Source organism: Arvicanthis niloticus, chromosome 23 (assembly GCF_011762505.2).
Source record: "Arvicanthis niloticus isolate mArvNil1 chromosome 23, mArvNil1.pat.X, whole genome shotgun sequence".
Lineage (NCBI taxonomy): Eukaryota > Metazoa > Chordata > Mammalia > Rodentia > Muridae > Arvicanthis > Arvicanthis niloticus.
In genome coordinates this window covers 2,247,743-2,266,398 of record NC_133430.1, presented here as the reverse complement: position 1 = coordinate 2,266,398, position 18,656 = coordinate 2,247,743, and the positions used below count along the sequence as shown (strand labels likewise).

Below are 18,656 nucleotides of genomic sequence, written 5' to 3'. Positions count from 1 at the left end.
ACAGCCCTGTATGAAGTGCCTCTTACTGCAGTTGTGTTTTCAGAGAAGGGTAAGCACAAACACAGTTGCTATTGGATCACATGCCAGGGTGTGTGCGTGTGCATGTGTGTGTGCCTGTGTGTGCACACATGCTCAAGTCTGCAGATGTGCACTTGTGTGCATATGAGTGTGTGTGTGCTTGTGTGTATGCATGTGAGTACACATGTACGTGTGCTGGAGAGTATGAGCCTGTGTGCATGTATGTGTGTGTGAATGCAGGCATGCATGTGTGAGCCCGTGCATGTGTGTTGGGATAAGAATATGGCTTTCCCATTATATGGTGGGGGAAAGTAAGGAGAGGAGGTGAAGTATGTGCAGAGGTCGGAAGGTACATACAGATTGTGTCAGCCTGGGGAGCTGAATTCGGCTTGCTGTTCCCTGTAGCTCTTCTTGGCTGTATATAGGTTGCTTTGTTTGGGTGCCTGCCTAGTTCCTCAATCAGGAATGTAGTAGGCAAGCTCCTATCTGAACCTGACTTGTGTGCTGCTGCCAGGTCATTGGTTAGCAGGTTGAAGGAGTAGCTTTGTTGGGGGCAAGTAGAAAACTGTGCATTAGTTGTCTAATGGTGGTGACTCAACAACTAGACATCTTTTAAATTAGCTGCTTTCCACTAGTATTGAGGAATGTGTTTTTGAGATGGTAAATGATATGTTTGTAAATGTTGGGTCAAACAGGTTTATTTAGTATAGAAATTCTCTGACACCTTCCATATGCTTATGTGCAGTTTTTATTTTTAGGGAAACTCAAGTAAGCAACATCTTCTACTTGATTTTGCCCATGTAATCCTTGTTAAGAGGACCTGTGTTGGGGTCAGGAGGGATTTGAATTAGAAATGCTTGCTAAGAAGTAGGGTTAGTATCCAGGTGGTATGGACCAGCCTTCCCAGACTCTACTGTCGTATGAGTCACCTGGGATCTGGTTCCTTCACCCATGGAAGGAGTGTGTCTGGCCTGGTAGAGATGGAGAATTGGTATGGCACAGAAACACTGGAGTGAGGCCGATGCTGCTGGTTCCCAGACCATATGTGGACTGTCATTTGGAGATGGGAGGAGATGGGCTGATGGAAGGTGGCATTTTCTAGGTGTGCTCTGTAGCATTTCAGGAGTCCAGTGGGAGGTTCCTAGTGAAGGGAGAACAGAACGGCAGGTGTCTGATGCTTGCCCATTTCCCCATAAGGGGAATTTCTGGGGGAATCCAGAGCACTAGAGATCACCTTGAACTCCAAGAACATGATCTGTTTCTTGCAGGGAGGAGAGACAATTTGGCCAAAGACTATAATGAGCCTGTTGCAGTGTCTTACGCCTGTAATAATAGCACGGAGAAAGAATCTCACATTGAAGACTTGCCTGAACTACATAGTGAGTTCAGAGCTAGCCATGGATAGATAGTAAGGCCCTGTCTGAGAAAAAAAACAGAGAGGGATTTACTAAAGAAAATAGTAGCTGTCTAGGTAGAAGACATAACATAGGAAGTGGGCTTAGCAGACATGATTTGGTGAAAGTAGAATCGAAGCAGTATCAAAGAGTCAGGGAAAGGAAAGGATATTAGACCTTCGTCTGCTACAGTCCCACTTGTATTTGGCACAAAGGCAGGTATTCATTCATCAGGTATCATACTCTGAATGTGGAGTTTGGATCGTTTCCCAGGTTAGCTTTATGTGGGACTTCCTTAATAAGACTTTTGTCATTGGCAGCTCCCTGTCACCTATTCAACCGTGGTAGGACACATGCCCAGTGGGTAAGTCTGTGGAAGGCACTTCTGTCTTACAGGGGCTTTTTCACGGTGTGAAGAAGGAATCTCCAGAGACAGTGAGTGTGGAATCCAATTTTAGTAGATGAAGAGGAAACGAGAGGTCTGTACCTGGAAATGTGAAGGGGAAATACAGTGGGAGATGCGGAGAACTTTCCGACTTGTGCTTGGAAAACGCAGAAGGAAGTGACAGAGGCTGATGTGGCTGTAAAGGGAGCTTTTGGAGGAAGAACATGCAAGAGGAGTGGTGTGTGTGTGTGTGTGTGTGTGTGTGTGTGTGTGTGTGTGTGATGTGACCCAGAAGAAAGTTTCACAAGTCTGCAGGACTCAAGTGCTAGCTAATCAAGGGCTACGAAGTAAATGGAGGAGAAGCCAGCTCACAGTTTTATCAGTGTCCAGGGAGAAAAAGAAGAGGGAATCTCTGCTCCTCATAGTCAGTGTGAAGGACCTGATGATGTGATGATGTGGTTTGCTCTCACTGTGTCTGGGAACGATGATGTTTTGCTTTAAATTAGATTTGCCCAAGGTTGGCAGAAACAGAACAGACGTCAGGGAGCCAGAAAACTGACTTTCGATGTCTCACATGGAGTCATTGTAGAACCCAAGAGTGCACATGGAAGACTTCTGACTTTACATTTGAAACTTCTGTTAGGTGTCTCTGTGGGTATAAAACGGTTTTTCAGGCAGAATCTCTCTGAACTAACGGTTTCTCTTGCCTCAGCCTCCTGCATGTTGGGATTATAGGTGTACACCACCTTGCCTGGCTCTGATGCTCTTGAATTCTAAAGTAAAACAGTAATTAAGAGACTTGGGCCACCCAGGAAGAGACCTAGGCATAAGTGGGAAATAGGTTTCAGTAGACCGAAGGGTTTTCCTCATGTCAACATCCAGGTAAAACATTTGTTTATATAAAATCAGCTGTACTTAGCGTTTAAACAGCAGTGGTGTCATGTGACAGAGCTCATAGACATTTGTGCCCATGGAGAAGGCCTCAGTTCCAACCACCCACCGCCAGTGAGATGCATCTGTGTTAGTTCTAGACACCTGAGTATGAGAAATGAGACTGACCGGTGAACAAATTGCCATGTCTAAAGGATGCTTAATGTGAAAGTTTTAGTGATGGTGTGAAGAGAGGGTGCTCTCCTCATCTTGTTCGCCTTATGGCCAGGAAGGGCCTCAGATGATTCTGCCTTGCCCTGTGGAGTCTTTTGCTGTGTCCTAGGGGTATGGGTAAGGAAGATTTCTGTCCCTTGAGAAGTTAGTGTGAGTCCACATTTCTGTGATTTCCTGTGGGAAAGCTTGCTGAGTATTGCACAGGGATGGTAGTAAAGGCCAGTAATAGTCCACAGTTATCCACCAGGCACTATCCTAAGCTGTCTGTGTAATTTAAAGTCTGTGGCCCTCAGGGTGTAGTCTCCCCATCTCCTCCAGCATCAGCCCACTATGAGAAACTGAGACTCTCAGGTTCTATCCTAAACCCACCAAACACAAAACTGCATAGAAGCCCAGGGCATTTCATGCCACTCTCTAGGACATAAAGAAATTTGAAAATCACTACTTTAGGTAATTTTTTTTATAACAGCCTAATGAGTAGATTTTACTTTACTCACTTAAAGGGATAGACCCAGTAAAACAAAGGAGATGATAACTTGTCTAGAATATAACTTCTTAGGGCTGCGGCTGTACTTTGAATGTAAGCGTTATGAGTGCCAGGCTCCATTCTTGTTTTTAGGTACTGTGCCTGGATACCTTTTGAGAAGGTGTGTGTATAGGAAAGGACAGACAACAACCCAACAAAGGGAGGTATTCCCTTATACAAGCATGTAGTATGAGCTAACCACACATGGTACATCTGTGGGCACTCAGGCATTTAGAAGTGTGAGCAAGGGGAAGACCCATGTCTTTCAGATTTGCATAGTAGGAGGAAGTCCAAATGCAAATGAGTGTCTGAAGTCCAGAGTGCTTTGGAAGAAATTCAGAAGAGAGATATAAGCACATATAAATGCATCATCACATGAACTGTGTGAAAATTTAAAGACATGTGTGAGTCGTTCTAGGCGTAGATTTTTGAGACACTATTTTCTTCATATAGATTCACTAGTGTTTTTATATACTTAGTTCTTCTCATCAGTGTTCTGTAGTCCTTCCCCCCACCATCCGCCCCCCACTTCCTCTTGGTTTTGTTTCACTTTTGAGACAGGTTGAGACAGGTTGAGACAGGTTCTTATGTATCTCAAGCTGGCCTTGAATTCACTACATAACTGCGATTGGCCTCAAATTCCTGATTCTCCTGCCTCCACTTCCCAAGTGCTGGTATTACAAACCTGTGTCACAGTCTCGGGTTTCTTAAACTGAGATTGCGATACCCTAAGGGATCATGGTAACTAAAGGGCTAAGGGGTGACCAAGAATCAGGCAACTATGAGAGGTTTTTGAATGGGCAGCAACCAAAATTTAGTTCAAAATAAAATGTGTGAAGAGGCGTTGAGAGATGGCTCCGTCAGCCAGTCACTCATGCAAGCTTCAGAACATGACTTGGATCCCTGGCACCCAAATACAAAGGCAGGTGTGGTGGCTAGCACTTGCAATCCAAACACTGGAGACGCAAAGACAGTTGGATGCCTGGACTTCCTGGGCTGCCAGTCTAGCCCCAGCTCCCAGCAAGAGGCTGTGTTGTAAATAACAAAGTGGATGGCTTCTGAGACATAACACTAAAGGTTGACCCCCTGTGCACAAGTGTTCAGTGCCATCACTCTGCCACAGTCTCACACACACACACACACACACACACACACATGAATGCACACGCACACCAAATTCAGAATGAATCCTGTCTGTGCATCTTGGTTTTGAACACACAGAATGAGCACCTCGCACTGTACACAGTGTCCCATCATGCGCACCGACAAACACTGAATGTCTGAACTCAGATTCGAGACTGGTGTATGTTTTGATTACTGTACATATAAAATTTATTGTTCTTACAGAAACACAATAATCCAGTTATGAAAGACAAGAACCCAACGTTTTCCAACCTCCATTCCTCAGCACACATCTACTCATGTGTGAACTGTAATTCGTTAGAATGTTTGACTTTTAAAAATGGCGGTCTGGGTTGCTGACTTGAGTTCCATAAAAAGTTGTTCCAGGAGTTTGGCTTGGGATGAGGGTGGAATTGCCAACAATTTCTGAAGTGACCCTAAACACACTCCTGCCATTTTAAACGATGCATTTATGAAAAATAGTGGTCTCTGCATTGACAATTATAAAATTAACCTATCAATTATGATAGATTGAATAAAGATGTGCAACATCAAATACTTAGCCAAATATTTCATTCTTAAAAATAAATCATGGGGGGGGGTGTGCACGCATGGCAAATGTGTATAGGCCCCCATGCAGGGCAGAAGAAGGTATTAAACCCCCTTGAGCTAGAGGTGCAGGTGGGTTGTGAGCTGTCCAGTGTGGGTGCTGGGAAGAGAACCAGGTCCTCTGGAATAGCAGCAAATGCTCTTAACCACTGAACCATCTCTCCAGCCCCTAATTCTTTGTGTAAAAATGAGCAGCTGCTACAGCTATCTCATTAGTATGGATATTATCTTTCTTTTTTAAATAAATGATAAAATTATATCGATATTAAAGAACTCTTATAAAAATAAATGTCGTATTTATTGTCGGTACATGTTGGGGTTACAATACAATTGTTTTTTTAATCAAAAGGGGTAGTGAATGTAAGACCGTCAGAAGACCTGGTGTAGTCAGATAAGGAGTGTGTGGGCTGCAGGGTTACAGGGAGCACTGGCCAGGAGCAGGCAGGCAGGGGCAGGGGTCAGCTGAAAAATGTATTTGAAGGTGCCAGAGGCCCACGTGGGCAGGAAAGCCAAGGGTTGGATCTGTTCAGGTGTTAGGACTTGCCAAGCCATGGCAAAGGAAGTGTAGCTTTTAGCAAAGAAATAAGTGTTGAATTTGGAAATAATATCTGAATGTTTTCTTGAGGCTGTATTTGTAGGGAAGAAGGAGAATATTAACTGCAGCTTAAAATAATTCGAGTGTTTCGGGGTTTCATGCTGAGTACGGTGGTACAGGGCTGTAATTCCAGCACTTGGAAGGCTGAGAAGGATGAAGAGTTTGAGGCCAGCTTGGGCCGTTCGATTTAGTCTTCTCCAGTGTTCACTAATTTCTTTTGGCTCTTCATAAACTTGATCTTTTTATCAGAGTGCAGACTAGATATCTTAAAGAACACCCTTCAGTGTGAAGTTATCCGACAGTGTCTCATAAAATCCAGATATGTATTTTGATAGAAATACTGCAAAACTCTGTTTTCTCCGTTCATATGATGACATCATCTTGTCACCTGATCTGTAATGGATTTTAGCACATGGTTAAGGTGCATCTCCCAAGATGCACTGCAAACTGAGTGTTTCCCCACATGCTTCTTGTCTTGTGGGGAGATGTTTGTATATGATGGTGTGGATCCTGTGTCTTATTACAGTTTCCGCTCACTTTAGCATTCACTCATAGGTATTGGCTGCAGCTCGGCCACCGTGGAATTTGACTCAGGGTCACTTTTTCTTCTGGCTTCTATGATTACATTCAGCCATTGGAATTGTTCTGGAAAGAAGGTGTGTCCTGTCCACCCATACCCTCTTGCTTATTGGATTATCATTTATTGACGTCACCGTGGATTCCTGGATGTAACTTATAATTCGGCATTTCCATGATTCATTCGGCTGCTCCAAGAGTTCTGCATTTGAGCTGCTTACGGAGCTCAGTCATGCTGGCTGCTGTGCACAGGGTCTGCGCTGGTGTCCAGGTGTGACCACCTGTGCTTATGTAAGGGTAGAGAATCCAGTGACATAGATAAGATAAGCTTTCGAAAACTTCCCCGTAACTTTTTCCTACTTGTTCTTTAAATTTTGGTTTTCTGTGATCACATTAACTAGGGATGCATAGCCTGGAGGGCACAACTATTCTCTTGTTTGTAAACACAGCCAAAAATAAATGTTTTTTTTTTTTTTTTTTTTTCAAGGACTGAATAAATTTAAACCGCTAAAGCTTTGGGGTTTTGTCTCTTGTATCTAATGCAGTCTTCACTGATTATCTTAGGCAGACAAGATTGTGAGCTACTTGTAATCCTTACCAAGGCTCGGTTCACTTCTCAGCTTTAGAGTTTAAGTGGGGAAATGTGTTTGTACTCGAAGGGGGAGCCCTTTGGTAATGGGAGGTCAAAATGAAGCTTATGCCATTAAGAGGGTACAGCTCTCTGCAGACATGGGGAGACGGCCTGGGGCCGTGTCTGGTTTACAGAAAGCACATACCACGTGAGCAGGTGCTCCAGATAACTAGGTGTTGTGAAGCTGTGTTCAGATCTCAGTGCTGTTGGCAAAGTGGCTTGCCTCCTTCCTTCTGCAGGATGTTTGATGGAGGTGAAATTTCAAGAAAAGTTTCAAATAGTCGTGAAGTCACTTTTTATATATTATTATTATTTTTTAATCTTAAATTATGTGTATGGGAATGTGTGCATGCGATTGCAAGCTTTTGTGGTATCCAGAAGAGGGCGTTAGAGCCCCTGGAGTTGGAGTTACAGGTGCATACTGGGAACTAAACTGGCATTCTCTGGAAGAGCAGTAAATGTCTTGAAACTTTGAGCTGTCTCTCTAGCACGGACTCACACATTGTTTACAGTTTAATTCAAACCTGGCTAGACATTAGAACTAACTGGGGATTGGGGGAAAACTCAGATCTTGAGATTCTAATTCAGTATGCTTGGCATGGGACTATGGTATTTTCTCCTTAATTTCCCCATGAACTTCTATGCCATCCAGGCCTGGGAACCACCAGATCTAGCAGGTTTTAGTCCCACCCTGACACCCCCACACCCCCGCAGTGCTGGAGAGTGAGCCCAGGACCTGCATGCAAATGCTCGACTTTCTCAGCTACATCACTCAGCTCCTTATGGATTTCTAGTTGCTCTCCCTGAGGCTATTTAAGTAGTTAGCAGCTGTAGTGGAGTAGAGTCTGGTGTGAAGTTGCCAGTAAGCTGCCCACACTACTTACTGTAAGCAGCCCCAAAGATGGTCTTGAGTGGAACCATTTTTCTTCCTGTCTTTTGGTACACTCACTGGGATGTGTTTACATCTCTAGAAGAATCATTAGGATATACATCTGTCACGTTACTTAAATCGACATATTCTATGTTAAAATGTATATATATATATATGTGTGTGTGTGTGTGTGTGTGTATATACATATATATGTATATATGGAGTAGCAACTAAAGATGGACTTGGGTTGCAAATGTAGGGGTTTCCTAACTTCTTTCTATTCTGATTTTGTCATCTACAGAACAGAATTGATACTACTTGCCACAGAGTTTTTCAAAGATTGACATTTGTAAAACATTGGCCTGTAGTGGACACTTTGTTACTTTTCCTCAGACATGGGGCATGAGATTGGCTTTGGTCTCTGCTGTGGCTCTCACTTTATTTCTCTGGGGTCTGTAGGAAAGCACTTCATTCTCTGACTCTCAGGCCTCTTACCCGCACAAGTAGGAATGAGGGGATGTCAATGTAAAGAGGTGCTTGAGGCTAAGGGTGTGTGTGTGTGTGTGTGTGTGTGTGTGTGCACAGATGCATGTGCCGTGTGCATGGTGTTACTAGTGCACACCAGGAGGCCAGAGAGGAGCCTTGGGTATCATTCTTCAGGAGTCATCCACTTTTTATGAGATCGCTAATTGAGAGTGGAAGTGCTCTGAATAGGCTAGGCTAGCTCACCAGCCGGGCAGCCCCTAGGACCTGCTTGTCTCTGCTTCCCCAGTGCTAGGATTACAGGCTTGCACCACCATGCCCAGCTTGATTACATGGGTGCCAGAGCCAGACTCAGTTCCTTGTGCTTGTATTGCGAAGCCTTACCAACTGAGCCAGCTCCCAGCCCTTTCAATTTTCTGTCTCTCTGTCTCTCCCCTTTCCCCTTTGAATAGGTTCTTATTTTAATCTCTATGTGGCAAGTGCTTCACCTATTGAGGCTTCTTATCAGCCCTCCTTTCCTAACACATGACAGGGCAATGGAAAAATTTAATTTTGGGAATGTCATTGACATAGGTGTGGTACCACTGTTTGAGAAGATGTTATCAGAAGTGGCCTGTTTTGGGGGTGACTAGCTTTTGTGATGGGCATATGCCTAGGAGCCCCAGGGGATTGTGTGGGCCCTAGCTGCAGCCAGAACTCGCAGAAGGAGCAGTTACTCCCTGCCTACCTTAGCAACCTGCCCTGTGAGCTGTTCTCATTGCACCGAAGTTTCTATGATTATGTAATCGGCAAATCTACAGATGGTGGGATTCTCTCCTTTAAATCTTGACCAGGGTTGGTTGATAAACCCATTTATCCTTGGTCATAAGAAGGACTCACAGTCGTAGAAGGCTCCAGACAGTGGCAGTCTTTATTGTTTTCGTCTATAAGTTCTTTTATGCATCCACTAGTTGATCGTGAAGCTTTCTGGATTCCTAGCTTGGTGAGATGTCCACGTGTATTTATTCCATGGTTCCATTTTCACTTTCTGCTTGGTTGCTCCAAATGGGGAACGAGACAGTGGCTATATCATCAGTCAGTCTTCTCTTTGGTTCACTGTTGACAGGGCAGGTTGCACTTCCATGGTGTTTGAAGGATTCAGGTTTTCCTCCTTAGGAAATCTCTTTCCTTGGCAACCTAAACAGGATCTAAGGATAGTGTTGAGACATCTCCTGCAAGAGACGAAGAGACATGAGCTCTACGTCTCAACTAAGATATTTTTATCAACTGCAGTGAGTGTCAGGCTTGGCTCTTGGACAATTATAACTTAATTTTTGTGGACACCCACCTAAAAGGAAATAAATAGCAGATGGCTGAGTCAGTTGTCTTTTTGAGTTATAACATCTCTCCTTTTCTTGGTGTCCATTTTTGTACAATAAAGGACCACAGGTCTCTAACTCATGTTTAAAATATTAAATTTCTCTGGGTTCGTTCAATGAATACGATTCATTAAAAAAGAGAGGAGGAAAATTTTTTGGATTAAAGTGCATTTTTCATTCATGTTATTAGTCTATCTGTGGATGCATATGTCTTTCTGAATCAATGCACCCACAGTAAGTAATTCCTGGCAGTTGAGAAGAAGCAAAGGAAGGAATCATAACCCTTTCTGTTTTCTGTATTCATGAGATAATAATGGTGGGAGCCTTTCAAAGAGAGGACACTTGGGTGGTACATTCCTGTAATCCCAGCACTTGGAGGCCAAGGCAGCAGAATTATGAGTCTGAGGCTGCCGAAGGCTAAGCTGTCATAACCCCTACCCCAAACCCACATCAGAAGACATCCAGCCCTGATAGATTAGCCACCCAAGGTGATACAGCAAACTGATGGGAAAATTAGGACCAAGAGGGAGAATTCACCACAGGTTTAAAGTTTATAGCTTGTGTCTTCTGGGAAAGGGGTTGTGTAAATCAGGGAAGGGTCCTTGTTTTCTTGTTTTTAGTTTTCTCAGTGTCTCAGAAGGAGCACAGGTGCTCTGTAATATGAAATAAGTAGAAGGGAGATGCCATAGGTGAGGAGACGAAGCCCTGGACGCTGGGTGAAGTGGTGAAACTCGGGCATTTTAGGGTAGATGACGATGACTAGGTTATAAATCAGAGACAGATGTTAAAACGGAGGGGCATCCTTCTCAAGAGTGCTCTTGTCTATACTGTGCTGCCCTTTGGAGATTAACTGTATGGTGGTTCTCTCTCTCATACAGTGAAGAAGCAGGTCTCTCCTAGACCTGTTAAACACAAGGTGGTGTGGGGGAATAAGCCCTGTGTTCTCTTTACTTTGCCTTTGTAGCTTGTTACTTCTGGTCAACACTGAACCCTAACAGGAAGTAGTTTCTACAGGAGCGGTTAGAAAAGTCATTTTAAGTTTAAGCGTCAGTACTTCAGTGTGATCCACAGAGAGCTCCGTGGCTTCCCCTAGCTCAGTGAGCTGCTATCCTAAGTGTTAATGAAAGAAAACTCCCCTGGGCCTAGTTAAGAGACTTCACAGGAGGTTCTGACAATAGGATTGTGTTCTGTGAAAGAGAAGGTCTTATTATGTCTCTTGTCATTCCCCAGGGACTGGCAGCTTGTCTAACACCCTTATCTTTACAGCATTGTGGAGTCCCATCACTTTCCCTGCCTCCCTTACCTGTCTTTAGAAAGGGGCCCTGGTGGAGTGGTTCTATTTAGCTGGATTGTGTGACTGTAACCTGGGAGGCTGCCTGGTTTAGCATAGCAATAGAGAGAAATGCAAAAGTCGTTTGTTTCCTTTGTGAAAATATTCCTGCCCAGTTTTTTAGAACTGTGGGGTTTTTTTTTTGTTTGTTTTTGTTTGCTTTTTTTCCCCCAAAGGAAAGTTTTTATGTGAAGAGGTTGGTTTTGTTTGTTTGTTTTAACTGATTGAGACAATTCAATGAATACGTGAAGATTGTCAGATTTAGTCTGCCACAATGTTATTTGTTATTGTTGTTGTTAAGTTCTTGTTCAGGATATAAAAAGTAACTTATCGTGACAACCCATCTTCACAGGAAAAAACTGGTATATATGTAAGTTTAAAATTATATGATATTTCAATAGTTGAAGATACTGTATAGGCTCAGATAACAGAGATCTTGGAGGGTTCATGGGAACTATGCACAGACAAGGCCAATATGGCAGGCATCAAAAACTAGGATAGCTTTTAATATTTTCTTTTTTCAAGCAACTTGCAGATCTTTAACAAAGTTTATTAGCATTTCTGGATAAAGAGTCAATGCTTATATTTGTTTTAATCAAAAGATAACTAGTGTGGGGGCTGCCTAAAATACAAAAGGTCGGAACAGGAATTTCTTTTTAGGTTAAAATTTGGTACAAGGTCCACATACCACACAGCAAGCAGTGCCTGGCAGGGTATGTTTGGTAAATACCGCAGGCTATTTTAAGAAATGGAGGCGGCAGGCTAAAAACTGGTCTCTCTAAAGCGTCAGTTCTTAGAGTCCAGGTGTGAAGAGCTTTTAAACATGGGTTGGGAGCTCACTAAATGTTAGTTTCTCTGTTCTTCTTGAACCACAGTAGAATGTGATAATCATCTTCCATTGTGCCTAAGCATCTGTGGGAGATGCTGCTGCTTCCGAGATTGTTAGGTAGGGAAAATTAGCTCCTGCAACTCAAACCATACAGCAGCTACTTAGTTGATACACAAAGCGCTAAATAAGTGAATGGAAAAAATAAACATCTTTATGTAACATCGTGTGCTATGTGCCATGAGACCAAAGTGCTACAAAGTGCCAGCAGGGGTCCCTGATGTGCCGCCATGCAGTGTACCCCAAGTTCTGTAGCATGAGCAGCAGCTAAATAAAGATCTTCAAAGAGTATCAACCCCCATTCCCATTGGCGGGGCTTCACTTGGGAAATAACCATCTGGTATACCACCTTATCACTCTGAACACATAGGACCTCATCTGATCTTAAGCTAAGCAGAGTCAGGCTTGGTTAGCATTTATGTGGGAGGAGTGCGAACCTGGGCTTTGAGGTCCTGTGGGTTCATTGTGGAAGAGAGTAGATTTGAACAGAAAATGGTATGGCCAGGTATGTGAATGGCAGGTTGCTTTGATGTATTTGTGTGTGTATGTTCATGGGTGGGTAGACTTCTGTGTGTCCATATGCATATGTGTGCATATGTACCTGGCATCATTCTCAGGTGCTAACCACTTTTATTTTTGAGATACGGTCTCTCACTGGCCTCCAGCTTCCAAGATAAACTGGCTTTCCAGTGCATCTCAAGGATTCACCTATCTTTACCTACATAGTTCTGAGACTACAAGTGTATGCTACCATACCCACTTTAAAAACCAACATTGGTCATGGGGATCATACCCAGGTTTACATGCTTGCAAGACAAGGACTCTGTGGACTGATTTAACATCCTGACACTTAGATCTTCCAAATTCTTTATTTTTGTCAGTTTCATGCATGTGTACCTTGCTTTACAATATCCTCTTCAAGACCCAGGGGCACTTAAATCCCAGTGAGGAAATTCATGTGGTACTGAAGAAAGAGAATGCAAGACTGTGTAAGAGGTAGACTGGAACTGAGGGCCTTGAGATAGCTCCTGTAAGCTACCAGTGACTCACTTTAAATGGAAGGACATGGTTTGGGGAGATTTGTCTGTTGAAGGTTGTGGGATGGGTGGTTCAGAGGGCGAAACTGAAGGGCAGGAAGATCCACTGAGAGGCTGGAGTAACATCTGAGGTAGTATGCTTGAATGGGGGCAGAGCAAGAGAAATGAATCCCAGCCTCATCAGGAGTGAATCGAGGGGTCTGAAGGCACAGCTGTCTCCATCACTGCAGCTGATGACCTCTCTGAGGCAGGAGCTAGTGAAGCAGAATGTCCTGCCTGATTGGTGTGAAGGTTAATCAGGTGATCTTAGAGGACACTTGAAGTTTATTAAACTCATCTTTAGTGTGGATACTTCCTAGGCCTGACACTTGCATGTGCTGCTTTATTTTGTTGTCATGATGATGATGATGATGATGGTGTTCACAGTATCTGTTTGAGTTTAATTTTCCCTCCTTTTTTTCTTTTCTTTTAAAATAGACTCTTTCAAGAAGAATTTCCAATCCATACCTTGAACATAGTCCTTCTCAGGTACGAAACTGGTTTCTCTATCCTTCTGTACTTTCTGAAATGGTGGTTCACAGATGTTAGTGGAGAATGCTTGTGTCAGAGATGCCCCGACCTGGAGTTTTGCAGAGCTAATGTACGCATCACAGCAGCAACCCCTCAGGGAAGACCACTGAAGAAGTTGAAATTCCCTGATCATCGCCATGATTCATGATACTCGTGAGATAAGAAATAACTATTTTCCACATGCCTTGCAATGCCAAGGTAACAGTAAATATGTATCCTTTACTTTTTGTACTGATGGTAAGACAAGAGTTTACAAGCAGTATACATTGTACATAATAAACACCAGAGGTATGTGTAGTTAAGTCTAAGGACGTTGTCCCTTTTGAGTTAGTTCACTGATGAGAAGAGATTAATTTGTGTTTATTGTGTTGCATTAAAGAATCAGACACACGTTCCCATTCTTCAGAACGGGAGATGGAGATGAGGACCTCGTCTGCCCTTTTTTGCACTATGTTATGCACCTGGAATAGACTCTGTACTTGTCAGCTGCTCATTAAATGCTTTATACTTACTGAGTGAACCTTGTAGGTGTCGGGACAAGTCAAGCATCAGCTGACTCATGCCTCTGCCTCAGTAACTTTCTGTCATGTCTGCTGCTCAAGATTTGATTTTTAAAAACTTGCTAACAAGGCATCATTTCTGGCCATTTTCACTTTCTCATAAAATTGTGTTCAAGTTATGATATTGGGAGAATTAAGTATGAACACTTATTTCCTATCAAGGCATAACCAGTATATTACCAGTTTGATTGCTTTAAGAGACAATATAAAATATTTATAGGTGAAGAAATAGTTTACTAAGAGGGGCAGAGGTGTAGTGCAGTTGTAGAATATTTGCATTGTGTGCACAAGGCCCTGAGATTAAACCCAGCACAGCCAGAAAAAAAAATAAAAGAAAAAAAAAATTAAACAAGAATCAAATGTGGCCAAGAGATGGCTCAGCAGTTAAGAGCACTGGCTACTCTTCCAAAAGGCACAGGTTCAATTCCCAGCATCCACACAGTGGCTCACAACCATCTGTAACTTAAGTTCCAGGGAATCTAGTATCTTCTGAGTTTCAGAGGCACCGTATGACACACATATATACGTAAATATATTCAGGCAAAAGTACGCATACACATAAAATAAATACATTTCTCAGTATGCAAGAAGAGAATAAATGGAAAGCTGTAAGAATTTAGCAACATACAACAATTCCATGAGTAATTTACCTTTTGCTCATTGCATTTCACCTCCTTGGTGTGTGAAATAGCCTTGTGCTATAGAGGATGGTGCAACTGGAGAAAGGGAGGCATTTAAAAATAGGGCTTAGAGCTCATCAGAGGTTCTTAGATTCATCTTCAGGGACCAAAGATGATGGTGGAGGGATGAGAAGATTAAGGGAAGAAGTTAAATCTCTTTCTGAAAGATGGAATTGTGAAGTACTGTAGATCAAATCGGAACGTTTGGAATTAGCTGTGAACTCTGAGGTTACGCGACGCTTCAGGGCAAAGTAGCCTGCTGTGACATTGCACCATTTTTAGGTTATTCACTAAGTGTGGAAATATCTTTTATATACATGAATTACCAATATGACCAAACTGGTAGATTTGTTTGTGATTAATCTAAATAGATTAAACAATTCTTCAGTTTCCTGTAGTGATTGGAACACTGTATTTAAGATAATGGATATTTTACACAGAAATCTTTGTATTTTAGAAGAATATTACGATTATAGTTAGGTAAAGTGCTTTACATTTGGGAAAGTTATTATAGTCTAATAGCCTAAGTAGACCATCATCTAAAATAAAGTAAGGTGATTATAGGCCGGTAGCTTCACAGGCTAAAACGTGTCTGAAGCTCAGGGAATTGGTCATGATACTTATATATAGCATGCTATTGGGAGTTCACAGACTGTCACATTATTGTTCTACATTCACAGTGATTGTTTGTCTTTTCTCTTAGATTTATGGAGAGAATTCTTCTTGTGCAGGAAGAGCATTAAGGAATATTATTATCGTTCAAGCAGCTGACCTGGTAAAGGACAGAGTGAATCTCAAGGGGTTTTACAGGTAACACAATTTCTTAACACTTTGTCGAAAACCGGCCTGTGTTACAATTGTAACCCTGAGCATAGAGTAGCAGGCTGTCTCGGTATTAGCCATCAGAGAGACAGATGTGTTCTCTTTGCTGAGGATTCTAAGGGTGCTTGCTTATGGTCATGGTTAGGCTTCTGGCTCTAAAAGAATATGAAGCTTCTAACTACATGATCTCTCTCCCCCTTACCCCTTTCTCCCATTCTCCCCAGAGGTGGGTGCATGCTACACTGGGGACTTCAAGAAATAGAGGTCTGTCCACATTAGAGATATTGTCAAGTCACTGGAAAGGTTCATAGGCAGAAAGAGCTGTTCAAATCCTCCAGGTGAGAAGGAGCTGCATCCCACACTACACTGTGAAAATCGAACAGGCAATCTGTCTTCCAGAGCCAGTAAAAATAAAGGCAAAACTGTATTGGAGAGACAAATAGTTATGGCCAATCTTAATAAATGGCTGGACCTACTGTGAGGTCATTTGAAGCATGTGTTTCACTCTTGTGGAATACTAAAGCAAAACAAAACAAAGGAAGATAGACTAACACTGAATGATACCAAAAGAAAATTATAAAAATAAAGCAAGGGGAAATGAAATATTATTTATTGTTGCTTTTCTTAAAGAGACAACATTGAAATAACAACTCTTAGCAGATTATAAACACCCAGAAAGGTGTAGGGTCCTATTGAACCCTGCCTTCTTCATGACCAGTAGTTGAGAAGCCCAGTCTTGTGGAGAACTTGAATATCTAATCACAGCTGCTGTGAGCTCAGTGGTCCAACAGCCAACTCCAGGAAGAGTCCATTTTGGCATATGGTACCCATCATGCCAGGGGATGGATAGCAGCAGGTGAATGAGCGGGAAGCAAAGAGATCACATCTTAACTACAAGCATGAATCAGAGAGAGAGAACTGGAAGTAAGGCTCGAGGATGCACTTTTCAAGCTCAGACTCCGAGATGTGCCTCCTCTAACAAGGCTGCACCTTCTAAAGCAGGGTCTGCATACCAGATATTTACATCACAATTCATATCAGTAGCAAATTATAGTTAGGAAGCAGCAATGAAATAATTTTACAGTTGGGGGTCACCACAGCATGAGGGACTATATATTGAAGGGACACAGCATTAGGAAGGTTGAGAACCAGTGGTCAAAAATGTCTGTCACCTTATAAACAGTACCATCCCAGGGACCAAGAGTTCAAATACATGAGCCCACAGGGGACATTTTTGCATTCCAACCTCCGTACCCAGACACGCCGAGATTGAAACTAAAAACAAAAGGAAACAACACCATGTACACCATGTATGGTGACATCTGACTCTTTAAAATTGGCATTGTATATGTAAGTCTTCATGCCTAGTTGTAAGCAAGCTCAGAGACTCCACATTAGTTACAAAAGGCTATACTAAAGCCTACCTTTGTTCTTAAGGTGTTTGTTTGTTTGTTTTAATTTGTTTGCGATCTCTGTGGGCAATAATTAAAATGGAGATCTAATCAGGTTTATGGAAAAATGAGCTACCCAATTTAGAACGTATTTAGGTTTCTATAGGAGCAGAGTTGGGAGGGAGTGTGTATTTGTTTGTCTTCTCCATTAATTTCAAGGACTGATTGATGTTGTAGGATTAAAATAAATTACAAATATGGTTGTCTAGGATAGATCACTTAAATTTGTCTGGTGGTAAATGCAGGTGACGTGTTCCCATATGCTAGATGAAAACCCACAAGAAAAGCTTTGAAAAGTCTCTATTCAGTTGGTGCTAGAGAAAGAGCATGTTGGTTCCTGAGACCTTATTTCCTTTTAAATACACAAATCACTAAGCACCCCACTACACCGTTTATGTTTTACAGTTTAGTGTCTGTGCTACCACAGATAACTGGAAACTATAATGGGAGGAGAGGAAGAGGTCAAGAACAACCAAAATTTCCATCCCAGAGATGGGTAAAATGCAGCTGTCCATGGGTTCACATGAGTCTGTAGCTCATCACCTACATATGGACACAGGTTCATATGAACCTATAGTTCATCACCTATATATGGACACAGGTTCACATGAACCTATAGTTCATCATCTCTGTATGAAAGAGCTACCGCCCGGTATCACAGCTCTGGTTAGATCTGCATGTACCTACCACCAAAGCTTCTGGATGGAGTACAAGACTTAAAATACACCATGGCTAAGAGCTGCTGGCAGCATTTAGATCGTGATGCTCCAATAACCTCAGTTTTTTATCCTTTCCGCACCTCTCTGCCCTGTGGATTTAGGCTTTTAACTGAATTGTTGTAGATCTGGCCAACAAGTCAGGGGATTAGAAATTAAAATGCTCGTCTCATTTTATTTGCTTTAGAGATATTAAGGGCAGGGTTTCTCTTTGTCCCTAGTGGTTTTCCTGGTCAGATGGATGGTAAGAGCAATTTCAAACATAATGATGAGGTTTAGGGAGGCGCAGAAAGGAACCAGATCCAGTGAAATCAATACCATGTTAGGGAATGGTACCCAGTTTCTGTTAAGGTTGTCATAGCAATTCTGTGCTTTTAGCATATTTGTTTCAAGCCCGTGTCTCAAACAGAGTAAACCCTTCCTAATGAGAAAGGAAAGTTAGAAGGGTCTGGGCTTTGTGGTCACCAGCAACACCTAAGGGGTTTGATAGGGGTGGGTATCTTAAGTTTCCTGGTAGCTTTGATGTATCAAAATCTACACCTGACAGCATCCTTGTTCTTTGTCCCTGAAACCGCTGAGCACAGTGCTATTGAAAGACTCAGACTAGAAGACCTCCTCATGACCACCTGTGCTCAGATTTGCATAACTACTACCATCTAGCTACCTGGTGCAACGTGGAGGTTTGCTTTGTTGAGCAAATGTGTGTTTGATTTTGTGTTCCAGGTGATATCAGACATGCAGAAAAGGCTGCGGAGCCTCAGTGTTTTGAGAACGTGAAAACTAAATGACAGTCTTTAATTCATGAGCTAAAGTGCTTTCAAAGCCCAAAGATGCTGGCTAATTGAAAGAAGCACTGAGAAATTAGTTAATTAACACTGTGATCCTTAACATGAAAGGTGTCCTATAGAATTGGAAGTTGTATTGACTGTTTG

The 18,656-nt window shown here is 42.4% G+C and overlaps 1 protein-coding gene across 1 annotated transcript in view; it reads left to right on the top strand.

Annotated features, from left to right (window-relative positions):
* The window catches only part of Rapgef5 (Rap guanine nucleotide exchange factor 5), a 236,612-nt gene that overhangs the window by 26,975 nt on the left and 190,981 nt on the right, over positions 1 to 18,656 (top strand). Inside the window, exons 2-3 of the mRNA XM_076920935.1 lie at positions 13,403 to 13,453; positions 15,439 to 15,545. Coding sequence (XP_076777050.1) covers positions 13,403 to 13,453; positions 15,439 to 15,545 — 158 coding nt within the window. The remainder of the gene's footprint in view (positions 1 to 13,402; positions 13,454 to 15,438; positions 15,546 to 18,656) is intronic.